General features: G+C 42.1%; 1 protein-coding gene across 1 annotated transcript in view; it reads left to right on the top strand.

The window, feature by feature from the left end:
• Positions 1–20,391, top strand: part of JARID2 (jumonji and AT-rich interaction domain containing 2) — a 1,781,868-nt gene that overhangs the window by 791,059 nt on the left and 970,418 nt on the right. The window contains exon 8 of the mRNA XM_044065716.1: positions 2,887–3,036. Coding sequence (XP_043921651.1) covers positions 2,887–3,036 — 150 coding nt within the window. The remainder of the gene's footprint in view (positions 1–2,886; positions 3,037–20,391) is intronic.

The following is a 20,391-nucleotide window of genomic DNA, read 5'->3' as shown; positions in this document are numbered from 1 at the left end:
CACCCTTGATTGTGCACTGGCAGCTTCATTGTTATATTTAACAGGTCTAAATCTTTCAGGAAAACAAACCAATTGTTTGTGGCCTTTGCAGGACCCAGATTGGGTAAACCTTTGTCCAAAGTGACTTTATCCTCTTTGCTTAGAAACGTCATTACCTTTATCTACCAACAGAATAAGCTACCCTTACCTTCCAGAATAAAGGCTCATTCTACCAGATCTATGGCTACTTCTGTAGGTTTTCATTCCAGAGCCTCTATGGATGATATATGCGCAACAGCCACTTGGGCAAGACCTCATACCTTCATATCTCATTACAAATTGGATTTGGCCTCCAGGGGACGAGCATCTCTTGGTTCTGTGGTGCTCAGGAATACCCTTCCTTAGGGCCACCAAGGACTCAAGTAGCTGGGGACTCGGTCCTATCTGTAATGTATGAACAAAACATTTACAACATCAAATAAAGAAGTTATGTCTTACCATAACGTTCCATCTGTTTTGTAGATCTTTTGTTCATTCATTACTTCCCGCTCTCCTTCCCCCTGCCTGTATTCCTGGTGGACTTTAAGAACTCCTGGTTAGGGTATTTGCTCAGACAGAGCCTCCAACCTTTTTTCCCATTACTACATCTTCTATCTAGGGTGGGAAAACTCAATCTGGAGTATCTAGGAGAGGAGCATTGTGGGTAGGTTCTTAGTTGAGAGTTTTTGGCTTGCGCGGGCTGGAAAACAGTCGTATTGGTTCCGAGGGTGGAACCGAGGTCCTATCTCTAATGAATGAACAAAAGATCTACAACACAGATGGAACATTATGGTAAGACATAACTTCTTTTTTCAGTAGGAACAGAATGAAAAATCATTCCCTATTTTAGGAAAAGTATTATGATTTGTAGCAAATATTCCACAGCCTGCAGCTGCCCCGCCTGTTTTATCTTTCAGAAGCCAGTCATCTTCCTGCTCCTAAAGTCTGATTGGTTATACAAAGTACCCCAGATTCCCAAGTCTATTGTCTAATCCTGAAGTAGACCACTGGTAAAAAGATTCATGCTAGCCCCATTTACTCTGACAGTGATGGGAAAGCTTTTGATCTTGAAATAGTTTTATTTTGCTGCTTTATCATTCAGAATTTTAAAATTGTCAGAGTCTCAGGTTGAAAAAATTATTGGCTGCTTTTGAGAACATAACCATTAACCTTCCCTCTTCTAAGATATGATTAAAGCATTCCATGAATCCCGTCTGCTTCTCGTGTGACCTAACATTCCTTAGTGATGTTCATCATATTGATCACTGCTGCAATAGCCTTTGCTAAATGGTTTATATCCTGCTGCTAAAAAGTGCACTCCTCTGAGACTTTTGAGTAGCAACAGTCAGATTGTGCTTATCTTTGCTAGGCAGATAAGTTCCATTTAGGAGAAAACTTCAATTTTCATAAATGTTTTATTACCTTCCTTTTCGGGAAAGTTATTGTAAATCTATTGTATCCATATTTTCCATATTTAGATGACATTCTTATTTTTGCAGTCTCTTTCACGGTGGCAGAAGTCTGTCAGGTGAGAGATGTCCTGCAGAAACTAGGCTTCCAAGAGGACATGCAAAGTAGTGTTTGAATCCTTTGCACAGGATTGTGTTCCTAGGATGTCAAGTAGACACTTCATTTTAGAGAGCCTTTCTTCCACAGAAAAATAGATCTTTATCTATATGTATTTCTAAGGTTTTCCACTCAGGCTTTGGTCACTGAGAGGGAATACCTTAGGATGTGCCATCTGTGAGTCTCATGATATCCCTGGCAAGACTTCACATGAGAAAGATACAGTGGTTGTGCAAACAGATATCCTTAAATCCAGTTCTCCCCTTCTCCCTTCCTGCTCCAAAGCGGTCTCACCACAGATGTTTCAGCCTCTACTTGGGGAGTAGTTTCTGGATGAATAAAAGTGTAGAGAAGGTGTGATACCACGGACAGATGCATGCACAAAAATGTCAAGGAGATGCTTGCCCTGTTCAAGGCACTGAACTTTCTGAACCGTCTTTGGTCCCCAGGACCTATTCTACTTTTTACAGACAATACCACAGTCATGTGGTACAACAAACAAGGGGGAACCAGGTTGTACGCCCTTTGCAGACTAGCCATGTTAGCTCGGGATATAGCTTTACAGCAGAGTCTCACTCTACAGGTGTCCAATATTCCATAAGAGCAAAATTGTATGACCAGATGAGCAGGACCAGGGCAGATAGTAATGAATAGAAACTAGATCAGGTGGATTTTCCAAGATTTGATTCATATATGAGGTATTCCAAGTTACACCCCTTTGCCTGCTCTCTGAACAATTAACTGGTAAAATTCTGTTCCAGGACTAGTATCCAAGGTACTTCTGAAGATTCAGAAGGAATCCCACAAAGATAATTGTGGTGACTCCCTTTTGGCACAGGCAACTGTGGTTCCTCCCTTCTTTTGGAATGAACACAAGTCGTTACTACATGCTTCCTCGTAGACTGGATATACTCGCACATTTCCAGAGGTGCTTGATAACCCTAGCATCCATCATCTTCAGTTAACTGTCTGGATGATGGGGTCTTGCTTCCTTTTAGACGCCTGTTTTTTGAGGACGTGCAGCAGGTAATAAAGTCAAAAAAGCCTGCTACTAGAAAACCATACATTAGTAAATGGAAAAGGTGTTTTAGTTGGTGCCAACAACGTAACCAGTACCCATTTAGAGTTAGTAGTTTCTCTGGTTTCACAAAATTTGTGTGTTGCTGTCTTACATTTATTATTACTGTATCAAGGTTCATTTATCAGCCATTTTAGCATGTCTGCCCATGGATCCTCCTCTTTCAATGCAGTCTCATGTCAAAATGTTCTTCAGTGTTTTTTTTTTTTTTTTTGCATAAGCAGCCTTATAGAAAGCTGGTGGCCCCTGCTTGTGATCTTAATTTTGGGTTAGAGAAGCTAAAACTTGCTCCCTTTGAACCAGCTAATCTGACTGACTTGATGTTTTTAACATGGAAAACCAGTTTACTGGAATCTGAGCTGCAAGCTCTTATGGTGAGTCAGCCCTATCTGATTTTCTACAAGGGCAAGGTTTCTTTTAAAACTAATCCTCTTTTAATGGCTAAAGTGGTATCAAAGTTAAATTTAAGCCAAACTGTTTATCTCCCAGTTTTCTTTCCTGAACCTAAAAATGAAAGAAAGAGGATCCTCCATACCGTGGATGTCCATAGATGACTTTAGTACTATCTTGACGACGGAACGAAATCTTTCAGATCTTTGCATCAATTTTCCAGTTCTTATGAAGCTAAGAAGGGACAAACTGTGTCATACCAGACTATTTCTAAGTGGTTGTCTAAGGCTTATAACCTTCTGTTATATTCACAATAAAAAAATCTATTCATGCAGGGTCAAGGCTCACTCTACTAGGGCCTTGGCTTCATCTATGGCTTTTTGGAATGGGTTGGATTCTAGAAGTATTCTAGAAGCTGTTACTTGGTCCTCTGTACATTTAGCACTCTAAGCACGATTCCTTTTTTAGGTCTAGATCAAGCTTTACTAGCCCAATTTTCCAGGGACTCCTGGACCTTTCTTCCAACTCCCAAATATAGTTAGCTGTCATAAGCTACCCATATAGAAAAAGCTGCTACAGCAGTGGTCTGTATAAAGAATGAAGTACAGTTCTGTAAGTTGAATTTACCATGACATTAGATGTTTGAATGATCACTGCTGCAGTAGCCACTCTGGCTATCCACCACTATTGTTTTTGGTGTGTATTTGTGCCAGGGTGTAGACATATATTTTTTGTTCCTAGCATTTTTCCTTTCAGGGCTTGGCCTCCCTATGTCCTGTCAGGAAAGCTCTGAAGGGCTTTGTGCCAAAACTTGTCTTTGTCAGCTCAGCTTGAGCTGCTTGAAAGTTTGGATGCATGGATAATTTGTTGAAAGAGGGTAATTGATTCAAGGGGTGACCCAAATTTCCAACCCACTTTTTTCTAGTTTATTAAAACTTTCTCTTGGCACTCTTTTTCAAAAAATAATAGCATCAAGATGCTAAGAAACAGGATTTAAAAAAAAAAAGTGGCCAAGAGTCTCTCAAAAAGAAAGGAAAAGCATCCTAGACCCATGACTATTTGCGTCTCCATATCCCTTCCCTGAAAATCTGTGCCTCAGTCTAGGTCTTCATCATCCCCAGTGGCATTAGATTATTTCAGACAAATATATTGTGAAAATTCTCCAACAGGAGTACAGAAAGCAGAGTCTCTTCCTCCTTTTCAAGGGATTCCTTCCTAAATCCCTGTTTCTTCCAGTTGTGGATAAAATGTTTTAGGTGGTCATTGCAGTAGTGTCCTTAGATCAGATGAGCAAAGGTTTTTATTCAAGGACTTTTCTGGTGCTATAGAAAGAGGAAACTTGGAGACCAGTCCTAGACCTCTCCTTTCTCGATCTTTTTGTCAGTGTCCTAAAGTTCAAAATGTTATCCCTCTGACTCTGTTAAATCGATTCCTGTACTTAGTTTCATGGTAAAAGGTAAAGTTAGACTAAAAAGATGCTTACCCTAACATTCCTACTGGCAAAGATGTCAGTGATGTAAGATTTTCTTTATCTGGCTTGCATTATCAGTGTTGTGCCCTTACCCATTGGTTATCCACTGCACCAAGGTTATTCAGTGTCTGGTTCAAGTAACTGCTTACTACAAACTTTTTAAGACATATCTGTCCAAATTTGGATAATTGTCTTATATTTGCCAACAGTTTTTCCAACTGTCAGGATTCTCTGACTGGTATGAAATTCTTAGTCTGGGGTTTCAAGTGAACTTAAAATCTTCTGTCATACCTTCTCACAGAATAGTTTTTCTGGGATTTTTGGTGATATTTCTATGAAGTACGTTTCTCCCACTAGACAAAGTAAAGCAGTGCAAAGAAATCTTCCTGAGCTTATTTTTGTCCAAAGTCTGATATCTGCCATGGAATTTCTCAGAATTCTTGGTTTCATGACTTCTATGATTACCATTAATCCCTTGATCAGACTTCTTATGAGAAACACTTGATATCTCTGATCATTTTTCAGTGCTGCAGTTTGTGAGAAGGGGAGGTATTGTGGTGGGTGGACTAATACTGTCTTGAATTGGTTCTGTCCTTCTCCCTTCCACCTCCTTTTCAGTCTGTATTGAAAAGTGTAAAAGTGCAAGGTCTGTGGACCAAGCAGGGCAGATGAAACTCAAAACTACCAGCTTCTCTGACACTGATCTCTGGACCCATGACCCCCTTCATATTATCACAGACAGCTCCACATTGACGTGGTATTTAAACAAAGGAGTACCATATCTTACCCTCTTTCTAGACTTGCTGTGATTGCCTGGGAGGTGGCAGTTAAGGGCAGTTTGTCTCTTCAGGTCAAATACTTTTCCGTCAGACTAAACTGTTGTAGCAGACAAGCTGAGTAGAACCACGAAGGACCCTCACAAATGGAAAATGCATCTGAGGGATCTTCCAGGAATTGATCCGCCTTTGGGGTACATATTCTACTGATCTGAGGTCATACATAGCACATACAATGCAAGGGGAGGGTAACCAGGCCTTGGTACTCTGGCCACAAGTACAGTTATGCTTGGCAGGCCACCCCTTCAGTTAATAGTTCAACCACAATGACAGAAGAGCCCTGCTGGACAGAGAAAATCCACTGGATTCCTTCCAGAGGAAAGTCTCCTTCCTAACCCAGTACTTGCTGTCCCTTCTAAGTCAGATCTGTTTGCCTCCTTTTAAAATAGTTAAAGAAATTCTGCTCCAAGATTCCATGCAGACGGACCTTGAAGACAGATGCCTTCTCATTCCCATGGACAGGTGTGTTCCTTTAGTCTTTTCCAGTCTATCCACTTTTTTCATTTATATGCAGAGTACTTCTAAAGATCCAGGACTCTTTAAAGATGGTGGTGGTGACCCCCTGTTGGCCCAGGCAACAGTGGATGATGATCTGTCATTGCGGTTGCACTATTAACTGATGGGATACTCTGCCAAGCATAACCGTACTTGTGGCCAGAGTATCAAAGCCTGATTGCCCTCCCCTTGCATTGTGTATGTGCTATGTATGATCTCAGTCCAGTGGAGCTAGAAGTACATTAAGGGACACGTGGACACAGTACCAAAGAACTTCCTTGTCATTGGCCGGGCACTGAATTATTTCAGCTTTGGTTCATCAGATGTACAATTAGCCTCTCTTTCAAAGTCTTTAGTTGGATAAATATTCCCATTGGAACCCTACTCTTTTCTGATTTTTGTACTTTTAGTTTTGTACATGTCATCAAAGAGAGAGAATTGGGATTGTGAGAAACAAGATTCCTCACAGAAATCACCATAATATATATAATATATATTGTTTTTTGATCTGGGTGTTGAACACTATTATAGGGATTGTTCTCTGTCAGGCATTTGTGCCCAAGACTTTGCTTTGTCATCTGTCTTTGGTTCTACAGATGTATTTTCAAAGTGCTTGCCCAAGATATGATGGCATTATAGTCTTTGACAGCCAATGTCCCTTTGTTTGAGAAGTCATGCAAGAAACTTGAGTTAGAGACTTCTGAGTCAGGACTGGGTGTCTGTTGCTTCTCTTGATGAGACCCATAGATCTTCACTCTGCTACTGTTGCTGCTGATCGCTCTATCGTGACCCCATCAGTAACCAGTATGGCATAGCTATCTCACGTCAGTCATGTCTGATCCATCTTTAGCCAAGAAGGTTGAACTACGACTCGATATTCGTGTTTCATTGTTGCTGTAATGACAAAATCAGCATGGAAGACGGCAAGCTGCCCAAGGAAACGGGTCTAGTGTTTCCTGGCCACAGGTTCCTAGCAGGGAGCAGCCATGGTTCAGCCAGGCACCTTCTTGTCCCCCTCCCCCAAGTCACATCCAACACCTCCCACACATACTTACTCCTTCAAAACTAGGTGGAAGACCTTCCCTGTTCTTAAAAGAATGGGCAAACCTCACTCAGGACCAATGGGTCCTAAACATAGTAAAATCAGTCCACAAACTGCAATTTACCCATCTCTCAAAGCCAGCAGGTATTTCTTCATTGCAAAGGGACAACTGCCAGAGACTTTAATCCAAGCAGATTGGTTGCTAGGTCAGGGTGCCATTGAGCCAGTCCCCCTAACACAAAGGAGCACAAGCTATTACTCGATGTGGTTCCTAGTGATAGGGAAGTAAGGAACATGGAGGCCTATATTGGATCTGTGAAGACTTGCTAATGCTAGGTACCAAATGCAAAATGCTAATCCTGCAAAAGCTTATGGCCATGCAGTCTCCCAGGGTGGTGTTGGACACCCTAGGCCTAAGAAATGCATACCTCCACATTCCCATTACAGGAGCTCAAAAGGAGGCATCTGAGCTTCACAACAGGTGGGAAATATCAAATTTCTTCTCTGCTCTTTGGCTTGTCTGTTGCACACAGCATTTTTACAGAGCATCTAGTCCCATTAATCTCCTTCTGCAGGACAAAGGGCATTCAGATTTACCTTTTCTGGGGGACTGCCTGATTCAGGCCAGACCTGTCAAGAACCTGCAGTCAACCCTTCACCTCATCATGACTGTCTTCTACTCTCAAAGAAGTTCATCCTAATTCCAACATGCATACTGGTATTTCTAGGAGCCCTGCTGGACAGAGAAAATCCACTGGATTCCTACTAGAGGAAAGTCTCCTTCCTAACCCAGTACTTGCAGTCCCTTCTAAGTCAGAGTTATATCAGCCAGTGAAGTCCTGAGAGCCTTGGGATCCATAGGTACATGCTTTTTAATTCCCCTGGCTAAGCTGCACAAGGAAAATTCAGTGGTACCTCAAAATGAGGGAAATTTTGTCACCCATAAGATGAGCTTCTCCACTGTTCAAAAATTTTTAAAATAGATCCAAGTTTTCACCTTAAAGGGTGGTTCCCCTTTGGAGTCCAGCCAGAAAATCAGATCTTAACCACAGATGCTTCAGATCTGGCCTGGAGTGCATATTCCAGTGGTCTTCAGGCACATGGAAAATGGGACCAAGCATTCTTAAAGATAATATTCAAAACCCCGTGGAAGCCAGAGGTTCTCTTAGACTCCCTATTTTGTCAGCATTTGAAATGCCAAGTGCCGACAAGCTTAAGACTGAAAACCAAAGGAAAGAGTGACTCTTGAAGATTGCTGTTTTTATTTAAACTTTTTTTTTTTGCTGGCGAGCAAGCCCCCCCACATCCATGAACTTAACTCGAGATCATCGTACTGAGAAAAGGACATATTCTGAGAAATAGCCATCTTGGACGTGGTATATGTAAGTCCATTTTTCAGAAGTTCATTCTCCGTTTTGAGACTCACACTTGGCAGGTCCTGAAATTTCAAATGGTTACTGTGGCTTAGAGAAGACTGACCACACCACAGCGACAGCAATGTGGTTCATAAGCGAACAGTTCAGTCCATGGGCCTACACTTGATGGCCCAGTACCTGCCAGGGGACATTAACTATCTAGCACACTGCCCCAGCAGATCAGAAACAGACCCACATGAGTGGATGTCAAGCAAGTACATTTTTCTAAACAGAACACAAATTGGGTGTACCAGAAATGTACCTTTTTGCTACAAAGCAGGCAGTTAAAAAGTATTGCACAAGGCCCACTAATAGCAGAGCCTGAAGGACATGCTCCTTTTTTATGGAAAGGTTTATTTTCTGTGCTTTCCCTCCCATATCTTTCATTTCCAGGGTATTACTGAAGATCAGGAAAGAAGGGCCACAGGTGATCCTGATAACAACTTTATGGTCAAAGCAGCATTGGTTTCCACTACTTCATAGCCTGTGCAGGCGGGAACCTTTACTGCTACCTCAGAAGGTAAACCCGTTAACCAAGAGCCAGAGGAACAGTCTTGTGCTCCAGCAAGAGCACTTTGAGGTTAATGGGCATGGATGATTTAATCCTTTTCCCCCCAGGGATATCTTTTGTTAAGGATGTCTTGGCTGTTCTGAATCAGGCTAGAAAATCAAATAGAAAAACTGCACATCAACATGGAAAAATATATTTACTATTTGGTGCCACTCAGAGTCAGCACGATCTGCAAAACTACTGCTGCTGAACTGTTCAACTCCAGCCTTTCTCATTCTTTAATCGAAATTTATACATCTGCCATTTCTGCCTGCCTCCTTATGCAGCCACCTCTTTTGAAACAATTTTTGAAGGGCATCATCCACCTCAGGTCCCTGAGTACCACTGTACTTCCTGGGATCTCAGTTCTGTTTTGAAGAAGTTTACCCTGCCACCTTTTGAACCAGCAATCTGTTATGATGCCCATTTCTTTACTGTAAAACTGCTTTTTTGTTGGTTATAACATCCACTGGGAGAGTCTGAAAAGCTTCTTGATATGCCACTGAGTCACTCATGACAAAGTCCTGTTTCATGGCCAAGGTGGTCACTGAAGTATGTTTGAATCAGTCTTTACAGATGCCAGTTTTCGTGATGATGCAGCATTTTCAGAGAAAAGATTCTTCATTGTCTGATATCCAGAAAAACTGTTATGCTGTGTTAGAAATAGGTGTTCCTATACCTTCACCCATTCCTCCTGTTTTAGAAGCTTTCTTGGATACTTTCTCAACTGCTTCCCTTTATCCTGAGTATCAGTTGCTGACTTCTAAAATAAATAAATAGTCTTCATCTCTTTGTACTATTTCAAATGAGAAGCCTTCTAAGCTCCTGTCTTCCAACGTTTTTCATAGATATAGGCATCAGAGCCATTGATAGACATGACAAAAAGTGTTTACTTCTGCCACTTTAGCTTTTAGAACTGTTAATTACAGGAACAGGTAATTCATCCCTGGTTTGGCACCAATGTATCTAACCAGCACAGGCAGCCTGTGAATGGTTAATCTCCCAGGCCCCTGCTTGTAAATGTTTCACCTTCCAAACCCCTTCTTACACTTAAGGGTACCAGAATTTGTCAGATTTGGGGTGCATGACTAGGCTTAAAAAGGCCCTTGTGATCGTTAGCCTAGTAGAACCCTATGAACCCCGTGTGATCAGGTACGCGTTGTCTGATTTTGATTCAGAAGCTGTTTTCTTCACTGTCTCCTCTTAGCTATGCTTCTCAAGTGTCTAGGCATTCTATTAAGTGTAGTTATGATGCTGCAGATGCCTATTTGGTTCTGTGTAGGTATTCCTGGCTTAGACTTGAGCCTTTAACTGAGGATGTCAAAGCTAAACTGCTTGACTCTTTTGGATAGTGGCTTTTTGGTTCTGCAACTGCAGGGCTTTTCAAAACTTCACAGGAAAAGTGTAAGGTCATGCATGGACTTGAATCATTCTCCTGTTCCTAAATTTCAGAGTAATTTTCCTTTTGGAGCTTGTCCTTTTCTTCATAAGGATGTAGTCTTATTAGAAGGGTAGAAGGCCCCCTAGAAGATTGTTTCAGGAAATTGCAGGTTGACTTTGATAGTTTAAGAAAGTGCAACACAAGGTTTGTCTTTGGGCTGTGTAAATACCCACTTGGGGGGGGGGGGGGGCACAGTATCCTATCAGATGAAGCGTTCCTGAGAAGATGCTAATCAGCGAGGTCTTTCTGGATATTGTCCATCAGATTGGTACTCAGCAGATAAATCTTTTTAACTCCATACCAAACAAACAACTGTGGCTATTTTATTCAAGACTACTATGCTCTTGTGCATGGAGAATGAATGCTGTGATCTTTCCGTAGAAAAGGAGGTTGCTTTCCCTCCACTTCCTTTGATTCCAAAAGCTCTTCTAAAGATCAAGAAGGATAAACCAAAAATCTTGTTGATCACTCCCTTTTGTGCTAGGCAGCATTGGCTTGCCATTCTTTCATCTGGCCGGAACAGTCATCACAAGTTACCTGACAAGTTGATTCTTGCACAAAACAAAGGCTCTTCAATTCACCCCCGTGTACAGACTTTGAATGCGACTGTGGGTGATAAAATTCTAATTGCTTTTAGGCCTCAATTTCTGAGGATGTGCATAAGGTTTTACAGAAGGCTAGAAAACCACATACTCGGACATTTTGTCTCTTTAAATGAAAGATTTCCCTTTAGTGATGAAGGAAGAATCATGACCCTCATCAGATGGGTTTTCCTTAATATTCTGCCTTATTTGAGCGAGTTGCTCAATGCTGGTCTGGCATTTTCTTCTGTTAAAGCACATCTGTCGGATATTTCTGATGGCCTTGCATCCCACTTGGGCATCTCAGTTTGAATTCTCAGTTTCTGAAGGACATCTATATACTAGGGTACCACAGAAGACTCTCCCTCCTTCTTGTGACATAAATTATAATCTGGAAAATCTTTTGATCCTGCTGCCTCTGCTTCTCAAGTTTTGTACTTGGAAAACTGTGCTTTTGGTCGCTTTTACTTCTGCTAAATGGATTTGAATTGCAAGCCTTTAATGATTAATTTCTCATTTTTCATAAGGATAGGATTACTGTCCATACTAATCTTACTTTTGTCTGAGGTTTTTAATGACCTCTCCTTGAATTAGACCATTAACTTGCCTAAATGGGAGAGGCTCCTACATTTGTTGGATTTGCATAGGCAGAGATCATAGGCTTGTTTTTTTTTTTTTCTCTCTTCAGGACAAAATTTTGGGTGCTCCTGTTTCCAAACAAACTTTCTAATTGGTTATCCAAGGCTCTCTCTTTTTGTTACTGTCTCAAATGGTAAGCAGATTCCGACAACAGTTAAAGCACATTCTGCTGGAGCTACTGGTGATTCAGGGGCTTTCTTCAAAAGTCTGGATTCCAAATCTATTAAAGCAGCTACTTGGTCTTTCATTCACATTTGTAAAACATTACAAGAATTGTGTTTTTTCTAGGAGTAGAGCAGGGTTTTCTAGATGGGTTTTACTAGGTCTTCTGTGTCATAACCTTTTTTCAGGTTTCCTCATCTCTATCTTAGACAGTTTTGGAAATCTCCCATCAGTTACTACTGCAATTGTGCTCATGAAAGGACAGAGTATATTTGTGTAACAACTTATTATAACCATGTCCGACTGATCACTCTTGCAGTATTACATCCTTCCCTCTTCTTCCTCTCATTTTCTCTTTTTTGTTGAGCAAGGTGGACTTTTTTTGCACGTCTGTAAAATGTACATGTGTATATATAGTTGATTTTTTCCTCTAAATTACTGGAAGGCCTTTCCTGTACTAGAGTTAAAACTTGAACTGTGTTTTGCTGAACAGCTGCAGAATTCTTCCCATCCAGAGTTTTCTCCTCTTCCTTTCTGGTTAATTTTGTCTTGTTTCTCAAAATGTTTTCTTTGCTGGCATCCAGGCAGTACATTTACTGGCCAGTGACATTTTTACCCAAACTGACAGGTTCAGTGGCCCCTTTTTCATTTTCTGCTTTCATACTGGGAGACCTGAAATCAGCCTTTGATCAGTGTGCATCCATCTTGGAAGTCCATAAAGAAAACTGTTGCCCAGCAGTATAAGTCGTCTGTGACAGATCTGAGCTAGAGTACACTTATCAAGAACCATGAACATGAGGTGACTTCAGGGAATAGTGCAGCAATAACTTCAACATACAGTAATTGTTAGAGGTACAAAATCCATACTGCATAACAATGTGAAAAAGCACATATACCTTGCCTAAACTCCAGTGTATGATGTGTAGCGCATTCAGCAAGTCTACAAATAAGGGGGCTATATCCTGTGCCTTTGTTTCATAACTGATTCATTATGAAGTAGTTCTCAGCAGCACAGTTAGTGGCTGGATATGACCAGCTACTGTAGCCTCAGCTGTGAATAGCAGCAGTAGTTACTGCTGTTGTGAAGTCCTAACCAATCTTCACCTTATTTTGCAAACCTTTATTGATTTTCATGCCTTTAAATGGGTGCACTGGTGAACGTTTCCCTTCAGCATACATTGCTTTGCATGTTTTAAAAGCTGTTGCTTCTGACTATATTATATTAAGCATAAAGTTGTCACTAAAGTCCTTGGGCTTTTAATGTGTGTGTTGTGCAGTCATTTCATATACAGAAAACAAACAAAAACAAACTGGTTTGAGACACTAGGTATCTGGACTTGTACAGCAACTGTAGCAGGTAACATTATAATGCACTCTCAGGCAGGGGGAGGATTGGCATAGGTTCACAGATTAGTACTAGGCTAACAGCCCTTCAGGGCCATTTTAAGCCTTGCCAATTACCTCATGTGAGAATCAAGCCCTGTACCTTGTAACTGTAAGGTAAACACCTTAACCTAGCCATTATGCCAACCTCCCATTGGACTTCTGGTTTGTAGGTATAACTCTACAAAGGAGTTTGATCTCTTCTGATGAGTTCAGTGTCTTAAGATTTTTTAGAATCTTTGAGACTGATGGTAGCATCAGCAGCAAAGTTCTCCATAGCCTTGAAGTTCATTTTGTGTTCACATGACACCTCAACCTTAGAGTTGCAGATCCTTGCCCAAAGAATTTGATATATATGTAGTTTAGTAAAATACAAGATGGCAGTTTGAACTTATTTGATCATAAGGATAACCCCTGCTGCATAATTTCTTACATAAGGGAATTGGCCACATGTGAATGCCATCTTTCTGGCCTTACATAGGGCAAAAATAGAGTCTGAGCATATCTGGTTTCCTCTTCATACTGAGAATTCAGTATGGCACTTTTTAGAAAATAAATAGCCTTGTACCATCTTCAGTTCTTTTTGTCTTAGGAAGTGTTCAGCATAAATTGTCGTCTTCTAGAGAATAACAAATACCCACTATAGGAAAATATTCTTTCTGATTACTGGTCTGGTTGTGTTAGTGACTTGTGAATTGTTCCTGTATTTTGACACTATTTTTATTCCAAATTTCTTTGTGGACTTATGTCATGGGCCTATAAAAATAGTGTACGACTATGGGTGAGAGCTTCTGTCTTAATGATTAGCATCTTTAATGTCTTTAGTTTAACAGCAAGATTTTGCACTCTTGCACTTGAATCCTCCAAGGTTTTTATGCGCATGAAAAGCTTTTAGCTCTGGGCCATGGAAACCAAACAGTTGGATAACTGTCCTTGTCCATCTGTTGGTGTAATTCCAAAAATACACAGTTAAATGAAGAGGTTAATCACTAAGTAATATGTGGGAAGGGAGTACAGGGTCTTAGTGACTCTGTTAGTTCTGCACTTTTAGCCCCAGGTGCAGTCTTCTGACAATAGTGCCGGTTCCTCTGAGTTTCCTCTTTTCCACTGTCTTTAGTCTCTTTGCAGACAACCAGCAGTGTTTTGTTTTCCTGATGACAGGAATCAGAGGCAAGCATTTCTGTGCCGCAGCCAGATGCCAATCCCCAGGCATCTACAGGGGCTGGTTTTTAACCCCTGTAGCTTTTCAGAGATCTCTACAGGATTTTCCAACTGTTTGTATTGACATATTCTTGAGAGGTTCCTGTAATTGCATTGTTATGCAGGAGCACCTGCAAAGCTTACCAGTGCTGCTTGCACAATGGCAGATGTCTGAACAGTAGGTATTTACCCTACTGACGCCTGCCTCTGTCTTCCCAACCATACAGTTTTAGTAAACAGTTTATAGAGGAATACATGGGGGGCTTGGCCACAGTGTCTGCCCCTTCCCTAAACCTCGTCTTAAGCCTCTACCTTTAAATGCTGCTTTGCTGCTAACAAGGAAGAGGAAGCTCTTCTCACCTGAGACTCTTACATATGTAGGAACATGGCCAATTCAAACCAGCTCTACTGCCCTTTACACTAAGCACAGATGAGGAGAATAATGCTTTTTTGGCTCCGCCTGAAGAGGACAACTCCTTTGGGGAATAATCAATCTTGGGAGCATTTTATATGGAACATGAAGATGTCAGACATTCTTGTATAACACCTGGAACGCTGGTATGAAAGAGACTAGGCCTAGATCCGTACCTCAAACCCTGTGAAGTACTGAGTGTACCTCGTTACACACAGCTTTCATTGATATGAACCCTTCCACTCTGGTATTTCCTCCCCCAAGCTGTGCAACCTTGAGTATGGTTACGTAAGTTAGGAGAGATGTTTGGGGCAGAGTTCCCAATACTCCAAGGGCCAGCTTTGTTTTTTGGATCAGAGGTGAGAGGTTTCGATTGTCAAGCAATGATGAGTTTGCATTTAGTAATTCAATGTGTGAAGCGAGCCTTACATCTGTAATGCAGGCCTTTTAAACTTCCTGAGAGTTCTCTTAAGCCAGACTGCTAGCCTGCTGCCCAACCGCTGTCTCCCAAAAGGCAGTTAAGCTTAGCAGACTTCAAGAGGATTACAGATATGTATACAAAAACTCTGTGAACTACAATGTCTATAAATGAGGGAAGGGATTCAGATTTTGTACCAGGATGCCACACTGTCTCTGATGGGAGAGAAGAGAACATTGGAAACTTTTGACAAAAGTTATATTGCCCAATGTAGGATTTAAAAATATAAATTGCCAGACACGTGATACAGTATCTCCGTGATTTCCTGAAACAAGTAGTAGAAATGGCCAGTGACCCAACAGATGCAGCCTTAAGAGAGACTTTTTGATGTAATTTAGACTGCCGTAAAAGTGGCAAAACATGCTGTTGACTATAGCTGAGCCCATAGATGGCTTTTTTTGGGGATAGCCATGGACTCCGTATTATCTACATATACTTGACTTGGAATTCAGTCCCTTCCAGTTGAGGTAATGGGGAGCAGATGTAGGCTGCTCCTGTGGATAGGCAGTTGCTTTTTAGTTCTCCTTTCTGAAATGCATTTTAAAAGTGAAGAAGTGTATGGATTATGCAGATGTTCATTGTGTTACGCTGCTGCAGTCATCACACTTGGGTTATCCTGCCATCAGGCGGTCCCGCAGTCGGCCTGAGTTCCAGTGTCTTGGTCCGGCGTCGGTTGCTGTCGCTTCTTCCCTGACGTCAGTGCACCAGGGGTATATAAGAGGCATCCAATGCCATTTTCTTCGGTCTTTTTTCCGCGCGGTGCCCGAAGCAGAAGCAGTTCGTAAGTGCCGGTCTGCCGACACCTGAGATTTTCGAATCGAATTTCAGTCTGAAGTCTTCAATAAAGCTAAGTACCCCGTTGGGGAAATTTTTCTTGCCTCAGTCCGATGTCAGAAAAAGTTAACAATTGCATTTCTTGTGGGAAGCAAATACCTCATAAGGACTTACATTCTTATTGTATTCCTTGCCTAGGCCCAGACCACGATGTCACAGGTTGTCGGTTTTGTGCTAGGTTTAATAAACGAACTATCAAATGCCGTTTTGACTTTGCACGACATTACTTTGGTAGGAAATTTAATTATATCATGCCGTCGGAGCAGCCGACGACCGGCATGTATAAAAAACGCAAGGGTAAGGACAGGCAGCATAGGAACAAGCCAGACTCCGAGGCCTCTGCTGTGCCTGTCGCCGGTTGTCCGGTTTTCAATGAGGCACCTACGCAGCCCCCGACGACTGCAGAATTGGAACCCCAGACAGCTGCGGATTCTCAAGCGGAGTGTACTAGGCCATCGCAGCCATCTTCATTAGGCCCTTCTGACACTAGAGCAGAAGGAGATCCCGGTGCAGTAGAAACACCTTCGGTTGCAGAAGGTGTCTTCAGACCAATTACACTCACCATGAAATCTTATGCTAAGCTTAAAACTCTATTAAAACCAAAAAAGACTACATCAGTCTACAGTTCAAGGCCCCATGCTTAAGAAACAGATGCTTAAGATGGCTGAAGATTTGATTACCCTAATCAGGGGTTCCCATCCCCCGCCAGATAAAAGACCAAGACAAGAGGAGGATTATGCTTCCTCTGACCAGGTTTCAATTTCCTCAGATTCTTCTGAGGAACAGGATTACACTTTTCCCCCTTATGAAGAGACTGATGCTGAAGACTCTATTCCCTTAGCATCTCCCCCTGAACACTACTCCTTTGGGGAAACTTTACATACCATGTGGGAACATTTCCACTGGGAAGGCCAGGACTACTCTGATTCTAAGAAAAGGCTCAGAGTTCCTTTTACTACCCCAGCACAGACCACTTGCTATCCCTCCAGTTTTAGACATTGTGGATGATATATACTTGGAGTCTAGTTTAAATCAAGACTCTCTACCTCCTGCTCCAGCCAAACCAGACATACTACAGAGTACCTGACTCACACAAATTCCTTTATTAAAGCCCTGTGGCTGACCCAGAAACAATTTCCCAGGGTCCCAAAGGGGCTAAAGCTTCTGTGGCTAAAACCCTGTGCCCTCTGAAAGGGATTCCAGAGCCCTAGATAGATGGGGAAAGAAGATATACACCTCAGCTACTCTGGCTATGAGTGCATTAAATTGTCAGTTTCACATGCTGAAATATCAGCAATTCTTAATGTCTCAATTAAAACAAAAAATGAGCACACATTCTGAACAGTCTGAATTCAAGGAAATGCAGGATCTTTTGCATGCAGCTGAACAGGTGGGCAAACATACTTTACAATGTGGATTTGATTAATTGGAAGCTTCCTGTAGAGCAGCTGTTACTGGGTCTGTCATACATAGACATGCTTGGTTAAAAGAACAAACCCTACCTGATCATGTTAAAGCAAAATTATTGGATGCACCTTTACAGCAGGATATATTTGGTGTCAAAGCAGAAGAGGTTTTAAAGAAAATGGAGGATAAGGCAAAGTCTATGCAGACGGTCAAGGATTTTTTTTACAGGTACAACCCCCTCATTTCAGCAGAAATTGGCCAACAAAAAACTGGTCCTTTCCAGCTTCTGACAGATCACAGAGGGGTAAATACAGACGCCCAAGGGGCAGAGGTCAGTCACAAGGCCCTTACAAACCTCGCCAATGGGGTACTGCTATCCAGAAAGGAGGAGAAGACAGGCCCCAAGCTAGCAGAAGACAAACACAATGACTCATTCCTCAAACTACCAAGCAAATCTCTCTTGGCAGCTCCCTTGGGAGGAAAATTAGCACTTTTTGCAGACAACTGGCACATCATCACAAAAGACAAATGGGTCCTAAACATTGTCTCACAAGGATACAGATTCCACTTTCATACCTTGCCAAGGATAAAAGGAATGCCAAACCTGCCACCAAATCAATGGGCAGAGGCATAAAAACAAATTACAGCTCTCATGGACATGAGAGCCATTCAGCAGGTACCTACACAGGAGCAAGGACAAGGATTTTACTCAAGACTCTTTCTAGTCCCAAGAAAAGACAAAGCATGGAGACCCATTCTGGATCTTTCAATTCTGAACACCTATCTACAAGTACCAAAATTCAAGATGCTATAACACTACAGCAGCTTCTTCTCATGCTGGGCAAGAATGCTTGGTTAGTAACTTTGGACCTCAAGGAGGCATACCTGCATGTCCCTATCAGACAAAATTGCAGAAGATACCTCCGCTTCATTGCAAGTTCAACCCATTATCAATTCTCTGCACTGCCCTTTGGCTTATCTACTGCACCCAGAGTCTTCACAAAATGCCTGGCACCAGTAATTGCATACTGCAGACAAAGAGGAATTCAAATATACCTATACCTGGACGACTGCTTTATTCAAGCAGAAAGCAAGGACATTCTTTTAAAGCATCTGGCATTTGTCAAACACCTTCTAAGATGCCTAGGGTACACAGTAAACGAAAAGAAATCAAAACTAGTGCCCTCACAAAACATAATATTCCTGGGTGCCAGCTTGAATACAAGGGCCCAGATGGCTTATCTCACGCCAGACAAACAACAGCTGACTCAATACTTCAAAATAATGGCAACAAAGACCCAACTCCCTGCAAGAAAACTACTGCAGGTCTTGGGATTCATGGCATCATGCATACTACTACCACCATTTGCAAAACTGCATATGAGGAAATTACAATGGTACCTGAAAAGCATATGGACTCAGCACAGCCACAGCTTGGAAACAATACCACTCATTCCCTGCCTTCAACAGGCGTTTCTATGGTGGGCGCAGGCATGTCACCTCAACAAGGGTCAGCCTTTCACCTTACCCACAGCCAGGCAAACTATGACAACAGTTGCATCGGACTATGCCTGGGGAGCACACATGGCAGGACAGTGCATTCAGGGCAAATGGACTACAGATCAAAGGCATCTGCATATCAATCAAAAAGAAATGCTAGCAGTACAGAATGCCCTAACAGCTTTCAAGGACCTCTTTCACCCAGGACAACTAATAATAAAGACGGACAATACCACAGTAATGTGGTACATAAACAAGCAAGGGGGCACGCATTCCTACCCTCTATGCAGGCAAGCAATGACCTTGTGGAACACAGCACTGTCTTACCAAGTTCAATTACAAGCACAATTCCTGCCAGGAAAGAAAAACACATTGGCAGACGACCTAAGCAGAAACATCATGGATCCCCACGAATGGAAACTAGATCCACAAGTATTTGCAATGATAACTCAAAAATGGGGACGCCCAGACCTAGATCTGTTTGCCAACCCCCAAAACTACCAACTTCAAAAATTTTGCACAAGGACATTCCATCCACAAGCTTGGAAAGTGGACGCCCTCTCATTCAGTTGGAAAACTTTAACAGTGTATGCCTTTCCTCCACTGCCTCATCTAGCAAAGGTACTGCTGAAAGTCAGATTAGAGAGGCCACAAATGATACTCATTGCACCAGACTGGCCACGCCAGCACTGGTATCCAATTCTAAGGAACATGGCCCACGGCCCACCGTGGATTTTAGCACAAATTCCTCACCTGCTCACCCAACGAGACAATCAGATTCTACACAGCCAGCTCAAGACTTTAAACCTGGCTTCATGGCAAATTACCTAAACTACCAGCCAACACCTCTATCCAAAGCTGTTATGGATGTCATTCTGGAGGCCAGGAGGCCCAGCACCAGGAAAACCTATTCAGACAAATGGAAAAGATTTTGTGCCTGGAACCAGGCTAAAGGCCAAAATCCCCTTGATCCAAACATTCCTCTGATTCTACAATATTTAACTGAGATGTTGCACAAAGGACTTTCCTTTTCATCTATTAAGATCCACTCCTCAGCAATTTCAGCTCATTACAACACGGATCCTCCTTTATTTTCACATCCACTCCTAAGACAGTACCTCAGAGGGGCTAAGAACATAAGACTGCCCAGGAGAGCACCAACACCTACTTGGGATCTCAACTTTGTTCTGGAAAAGCTTACACTGCCGCCCTTTGGACCAGCTTTTTCAGCTGACTTAAAATTTCTTTCATGGAAAACTGCCCTGCTACTAGCAATAACTTCAGCTAGAAGAGTCTCAGAGCTACAGGCACTAATGGCAGTGGAGCCTTTCCTCATTTTTCATCAAGATAGAGTCTCACTAAGAACTAACCCTTCCTTTATGCCAAAGGGTGGTGTCCAGTGTGGTCCTAAACCAAACCATTCATTTGCCCACCTTTTTCCCAAATCCCCAGAAGAAAGGAGAAAGACTCCTGCACTCTTTGGACATTCACAG

Source organism: Protopterus annectens, chromosome 3.part0, assembly GCF_019279795.1.
Source record: "Protopterus annectens isolate FY-2018-M chromosome 3.part0, PAN1.0, whole genome shotgun sequence".
In the NCBI taxonomy this organism is placed as follows: domain Eukaryota; kingdom Metazoa; phylum Chordata; order Ceratodontiformes; family Protopteridae; genus Protopterus; species Protopterus annectens.
Note: the sequence above shows the minus strand (reverse complement) of the source record. Positions and strands in the feature narration are given on the sequence as shown.